This window comes from Anoplophora glabripennis, unplaced genomic scaffold (genome assembly GCF_000390285.2).
Source record: "Anoplophora glabripennis isolate ALB-LARVAE unplaced genomic scaffold, Agla_2.0 scaffold233, whole genome shotgun sequence".
Lineage (NCBI taxonomy): Eukaryota > Metazoa > Arthropoda > Insecta > Coleoptera > Cerambycidae > Anoplophora > Anoplophora glabripennis.
In genome coordinates, this window is record NW_019416413.1 from 357,743 (window position 1) to 365,168 (window position 7,426).

The following is a 7,426-nucleotide window of genomic DNA, read 5'->3' on the forward strand; positions in this document are numbered from 1 at the left end:
TGGCTGCATACACATTTATATTATGCAGTAGAACAGCTTTCTTGCTTCTCTTTGACGAACCAATGAACAGTCCACTTTACTCGTTAGGTTTATAACATCCATGTTAAAAGTGTTTCACCCAACAATATCATTGTAGTAACCTAAGGAAAATTCTTCATCGTTAGAAAAATATTCCTTATTTCTGTACTGATAGTAAAAAGCTTTCACTTTTCCGGCTTGCTTAATATTCTCTTTAACCATGATATTAGGAACTCTGCTCTATTCTCTGCCAGGCCCAAATCTCGAACATCATTTACTTTCTTTTTGTAATATTGCTCCTGTCTTTTTCAGAACGTGATATGGAATATATTCGTCATCACTAGTATTACTAGCAATATCAGTGATAGTTTCATTGCCACCCAAATTTCCTCCTTCTTTAATATCTTGGTGAAACCTTCCTCTCTGCTCAAACCCAATCAAATTTTTCACTTTGGTTTAAAACCAAAAAATTTGTATAAGCATCTTTCGTATGTTGATTAATATTTTTCTATTAGAAAGTATTAAATAGACCGGATCAGTTCAAACGGACATCAGATTCGGATTCAACGACCCCAAAAATGTATAGATATGTAAGTTTACTTTGTTTTCAATTGATTCTCTACATTTGACCTTGAACTAACCTCAATTGAGTCAAACGGACATCAGATTTGGATTCGGCGACCCCAAAAACGTATGGATACGTAGGTTTAGTTTGTTGACAATTGATTTTCTATATTTGACCTTGAACTGACCTTAAACCAGAGCTAGTCGTGTCAAACGGACCATGGATACCATGGTTTTGTCTTTCGGACCTGCCACTTTTTTTTTGTTGGGCTGTGTAATTTGTAATCAAATTTTCAATACGCTAAATTTGATAATACAAGGATATTTTAAGTTTACACGCATTTGATTCTATTTATTTCGTAACTAATAACTCTACAGCTTAGATACTGAGGACCTTTTTTAAATCAAATTTAATTTTTGCTGCAAGTCATTTGCTAGTCATTTATGATAAAAATACAAATATTTTTAAAAATTAACAGATTTTTTAGCAGTGAAATCGTTGTCACGATGTAGATCCTACTATGGGCACTTTCAAAACACAAAGATTCCCCTATAATTATTACCTGTGGATAATAAAATAACGTGTAATGCAGCTGAGATAAAAAAATTAAAAAAAAAAACAGGTTTACATGTTAAATGTACAGGAAAATTTTAAAATCAAATAGCGAGTACTTAAAATTAAAATTAAGGGGTGAAATTTGTTGAGAATTTTTTTCCACTGTTAGAACAATGTTTTGTCAAGAGAACGAAAAAAAAGTGTATGTTTCAAATGAAGCACACTTAGTTTACATATTATAAACAAAACTTTGTAGTATACAGTATGTTGCCCTTTGTTTCTAAAAGAAAATCAACTTACTATCAAGAAAACTGATATCAAAATATGTGCTTACTCGATTTCTTTACTACAAACCTAGCTGTAACAAGATCCAATCGAAATGAGTGCTAAATGGGATAAGAAAAAAGTTTTTATTAGATAAATTGAGACGAATAGGAATAATCCCAAGACATTTTCCAGTTCATTGCATCTTAAAGGGCGTCACCTTACAAAATTTATGTTACTCAAAACTTTCAGGGACATAACCTTAAACATAAACTGAATCCTTGTAATTTATTTATCCAAACATGAAGATGATTTCACGATCAGTTACAGTCATACACATTGGTCACAATTTCGACACTTCGTCAGTAATTACGAAACAAAAATAAATCGAAGTCTATATTCATTTTTAATATGTATAATAGTGCAGCATTATAGTTTTATAATATACTAAATTTAATGATGGGTAATATTGATATCCTAGAAAATAGTGTGCTATTTCCGTGAAAATGAACAAAAGGTTAATTATTAAAATTAATTTTAAACTACGATTTTTTTGTAATATTATAGCTATAAGTTGTAAATAAAATAAATATAGCATAATTACATAAAATTCATATTTGTTACAAATTATAGTAAGTATCTGAAGTATAAAAATGAATATAGTTATAGCGTTAGTTCAAAATTGTGACTTCCCAATTTCGATTTTAGGTGTACAGCATAAGAACACTTTATAAATAAGTATTATACTAATTGATGATGGACGACAAACAAACAATTGATAAAAAAAGGGTAATAGGAAACGAAGAATTGAAAAAATTTCGAGGGAAATAAAAAGAAAATATACTATAGGTCACTGTGAATATTAGGAAAAAGACAGAATAGAAAAACCTCAATATTGGAAAAAATGTCAAAATTTAGGTAAATTAAAAAATGTAAACACTGACGGACATTTTCATGCAATCCTCGCCCATAAATGTTAAAAATACCATATTAGTGCAATGAAAAAGTTTATATTGTGAAAATTGTCCTAAAACAAAAATGACATATTGTATGTATAATGTTAGTAAAATCGATCTCATTATGGAGTCCATACAGGTACAAGGCCCTGAACATAAATGTAATAATTAAAGAATCAACATTTTACTGAATAAATTAATTTTTGTGTAAATTATAGTTTTTAAGAAAAAAAAATATAGTTTCATAAATTAACTGTGGAAATTTTGTTTCAGTTGAAATTTATTTTAAAAAATGTTTTTCTTTAAATCTACATGTTTAATTTAAGTATCAACATAACTACAGGACATGTTTGATTACATGTGAAAAATTAACATTGCATATATACTGATAATTTTTCCCCAAAACTTATAAATAATTGATATAAAATTAATTGTATTAGTTTTAGTTACCCAACTACTACTCCATATTTATTCAATCTACTCATATATGTCTAACAACTTAATAAAGCAACCACAATATTCCTTAAGCACACATTACCTTCTCCACATATTTAGTAAAGTTCACTGATGCACATGAAGAACATGGGGTGTTACAAGAATAACAACTGCCGGTGAAATATATCAAGTCTGTAATAAACAGTTTCAGCTGCCCTGCTTCACGGCCTATAAAGTGTTCAGACCTGGAACCGAAATTCTATAACTTGTGTCTTCCCTGAATAAAACATTATCATAATAATAGTCAAAATTTAAAATGTTCTGTTGTTATTTTGAATCTAAATGTTCTTATTGATGAAAGGTAAAGAGTATATCTCTAAAAATACTACTATTTTCTTTTAGATTTTATTATTATTATTTTATTAAATCATTTAGGTAATTCGGAAGATTGTTCCTTGGATCATTATTAGCCAAAAAGAAAGAAATAAACGATTCTTAGAAACTAATAATATAAATACCGCCGAATTTCTTTAAAAATATCATATTTAAGTATTTAGTACTTTTGAATTTGAATCTGCACATTTAACTCTTAAATTCTTAACTCTTTAATTTTTTTCTTTTTTTGAAATTAGAATATATAAGTTTACAGCATAAATGAAAACATAAAGCTAATTCTAAAACTAATTTACTTATTCTATAAATAGAATGTTAAGAATTTTAGAGATGTCTACATTTCTATAGTCTAAGGTGAAAAATATGATTAAAAATTATGAATACTTTTAGGGACTATACACCCTTTAGAGCATATACTACATGGAGGAAGTACCGCTTGTAAATACTGTAGAGAAAAAAGGCGATAGCTTGGGTATTCCCTCTCTCTCTCTCTCTCTCCCTCCCTTTCCCTCCTCCTCTCTGTCTGTCTCTCTCTCTCTGTCTCCATCCCTCCCCCCCTCTCTCATCGTTGTGCATATATTACGCTAGAGAGCGAAGGGAGTTGCGTTATCCAATCACGTGCCTGCACGACAGAGAAAAATAGTACCCAAACTATATTTCTCTCTTTGTCACGTGTCTACACTGTCGCCGTAAGTGTGCTTCCTCCATGTAGGATATGCTGTATGATACACCCTGATGCCCCCTACAACATACAGAATTTCTACACTAATGTTTCTTTCACCAATAATATTTTAGATTTCTCAAATTCTGGCTTCTTATATTTTCTTTGTACACGTCTGTTTTAATATTTACAGGTCGAGGGATTTCTACAATCACAATGTTTATTGTATTCACACGATATGCTGCAAATTTATTTTTTTTTAATTATTTTGAACATTATTTAGACGCGTTTTTGACAAAAGGTGCGTAAAGTATTAGCCTGAAAAACTATTCAATGTTAAATTTTCTCTCGTAAATTTTTTCGATAATACAGATTTTTTATTTACCTTCAATATTCTTGAAAACTCTTTCAATAAAAATTCCTAGGGTAGGTAGTGTTGTTTATAAATTTCAATTCAATTCATTATTAAAAATTTCATGTTTTAAAGATGTCAATTTGCTCTATCATACGAACATTTAATTACATCTTTCTTGTGCACAAGACTTCAGAGTTTCAAATGTAATAGGATTTTAAGAAGAGCAAGTGAAGCCGTGAACGGCTCGCGAAAGAATTCAATTCCATAGACAAAAAAACGTACTATTGGTACGAGATATCACAAATAAATTGGAACATCTTCAAAGTACAGTCAGTTAATGGTATTACGAACGTATATACAACAACGCTTTATATTCTTGTAATAAGGAATTTAACAAACAAGCAAAATACACACTTAAGCAAATTTAGAATATTAAACCAAGAATGATAAAATACAGATTTAAATTTAAATAACAATCCTATCAGATAAAGGTCAGTGTGAGATTTTTAGTTAGGCGAAACTATTTTCATAAAAAATAACCAGGAAACAGGAAAAACAGGAAACAGGAACAATAGGACAGGAAAAAATTACCTGTGATTAGGATTTTTACCAGAATACAGTTTTAAATACGAAGTAATCATTATAAGTTCCTTCAAACAGTATTTTGTTAGATTTTTTGTATAAGAATAGTTTCAAAGAGACATAGTTTAGCTATTAAATGACCAAATATTCATATACTTATTAGCGTCGAAATTCTGAGATTCTTTATGGTGCGTAGTATTGCTAGTTGACATAATTGTACACATTCAGTGAATTTGTACAAATTGTAAGTTTATTGTAAGTTAATCACGGATTTCAATGAAACTTCGCATGTTGCAGAGGATAAAAAATACGAGACATGTATATTTTCTTTTCTAGTGATAAATATTTTAAAGGGGTAAAAAGTTTACCCCCAAAAACAGTTGTTTTTTTTTTCAAGAAATCTCTGTGGATTTTCTGAGAAATATCGAGGTTATGGGTAAATTTTACTAAGTACTTAAAATACTACGAAAATTATATATTTGGACAAAATTTAGGAAAAAAATCAGTTTTCACCCAAATATTTCTGAGAAATATCGGGGTCAGGATAAATTTTAATAGGTAATAGCATTGTGTAAGTAAATATATACAATGGTAATAGCAGCGTTTTCAGCGCCTAAAATTACTACGAAAAATAACTATATTACCGTTACTACGAGTATAAAAATTTAGGAAAAATAAGTTTTGACCCACATTTGGGCGTTCTTAACCAAAAATGTCACTTTTCTCCGAAATTCTTCAGAAATGATATGTGGCTCTCTTGCGTTTGGACTTTTTTTGTCTGTGCCTGTATAATTTTCCCTGTTAGTTAAATCTAAACAGTGACGAACTTCAAAATTTAGTCACCTCATCAGAATTTAATTCGAGTCCCTTCCGCAACCTCCAGTTGAATTAATTTGATTTTGAAAGGCGTCGAAAAAATCATTGCCGTATGAATTTTGCGTTTTCCTAGAGATAATAAAAAAAGCGTAATATCTATGCCAATGATTTTTTCCGATTTTAAATGATTTTCCAACATTGTAGTTAAAAAGCTATTGCGTAGAAATGTTGCGTTTTTTTTTCAGGGCCAAGCCTTGTTACCTCGTACCTCGCTACCTAGTGAAATATAAAATTTCTACATTAATTCAACAATTTATTTAATACATTTTGTTTACAATAAAAACAAATTCTACAAATTTCTTTTGTGTGTTTTTTATTTTAAATTCTGTTAAAATTCTTAATAATGGTAATGTAAGTAAAAAAGTAATAACTCGAAACATTTTTAAAATACCTACAGTAAAATAAAATTATTTTTCTTATATTTTAAAGACTAGAAAATAATAGAATGAACACCGGATTTTTCACTTTCTAATAAATTTATGTGGCAATTCAATTTATATCACTCTCATAAGTGACAGACATAAATCCAAATAACAAATACAAAGCCGACAGAATGACAAGAAAAATAAGCAAAAAAAAAGGACTATCGCATAGTTTATCAAAGTCGTAGGGCATACCATTCTTTCAAATAGTTACTACAAATGTTTCCAAAATTATTGAGAAATTTAAAAATAATTTAAATTTTCTACACCATGTATATGTTAAAGCTTCAATAATTGCTTTCAGACATGTTTGGCTCAATTGTGATATCTTGGTCTTCTACATATATAAAAAAATCAGTTTTCAAAACTATGCAAAAGTCTGGCGCCACCGGAATTCTTTATGTTCATAATCACAACTTGACACTGATAAGTTTTTAGCAGTGACGGATGGTATGGGGGATTCTGGGGTGCCGCGTCGCTAGGAATTTTCGTACTAAAAAAATTTAATTTAAAATTTAGTTCACAATGTTATTTACATAATTAAATAATTAGCCTTATGAAACACATTAATAAGGAAATGTGAAATTTATTATGTACAGTCAATTAAACTCGACTTGCAAAATTCATTTGAAAAACACTGAATACGTGGGCTCCTCGTAACTCTCTCCTAAATCTAAAATGTGTTTACAACGGTGATTATGGTTACCGTCGTGTAGCAGTGAAAGACGGAATGGGAGTTAACGTATATTTACTATGCAGGTTGGGCCTTGTTTAGTCATTACTAACTACAGTCACTAACAATCACTACAATTTTGATATAAAGTTATTTAGGGTTTAAAATATTACTGTTGTTTATGAGACATCCATCAATAAGTTTTGACATAAGCCTACTTTGAGAAAAGTCACTTATTTTCTACACCGTAATATTGTAAGAGTTCAATTAAAAGCCTTTCTTCTCAAAATCCGTCCACATTAGGAAGTTCTAACAAGAGTACATTATTTTTAGAAAATAAAATTGTACATTAGAAATTGGAGCCCGAATGGTAAAAAACCTAACATTAAAAAAATTAGAACCTAAAATGTAATAGGAATGTTGCGTAACTAGCGCCCTCTATGAAATATCCAAAAAATAATTAGACCAGCGTATTTGGCGTCCTTAAAAACCCCGGAATACCAAATTTTACAAAAATATTTCGCACCGTTTGGAAATTTTCGTAAAAATTCTGTTTAAAAAATTTGATTTTGTCGCTCTGTATCTCGAAAACAAGAGGAGATAGACATATAGTTCATAAGACAAAAAATTCTTATTTTTTATCGTACTGTGAGCCCCTGAATTTACGGGAG

At 29.7% G+C, this 7,426-nt stretch overlaps 1 protein-coding gene across 1 annotated transcript in view; it reads right to left on the reverse strand.

Moving 5' to 3' along the window:
- The window catches only part of LOC108908507 (sodium channel protein Nach-like), a 44,392-nt gene that overhangs the window by 33,368 nt on the left and 3,598 nt on the right, over positions 1-7,426 (reverse strand). The window contains exons 4-5 of the mRNA XM_018712562.2: positions 6,882-6,886; positions 2,897-3,021 (exon numbers count right to left, since the gene is read on the reverse strand). Of these exons, the coding sequence (XP_018568078.2) occupies positions 2,897-3,021; positions 6,882-6,886 (130 nt within the window). The remainder of the gene's footprint in view (positions 1-2,896; positions 3,022-6,881; positions 6,887-7,426) is intronic.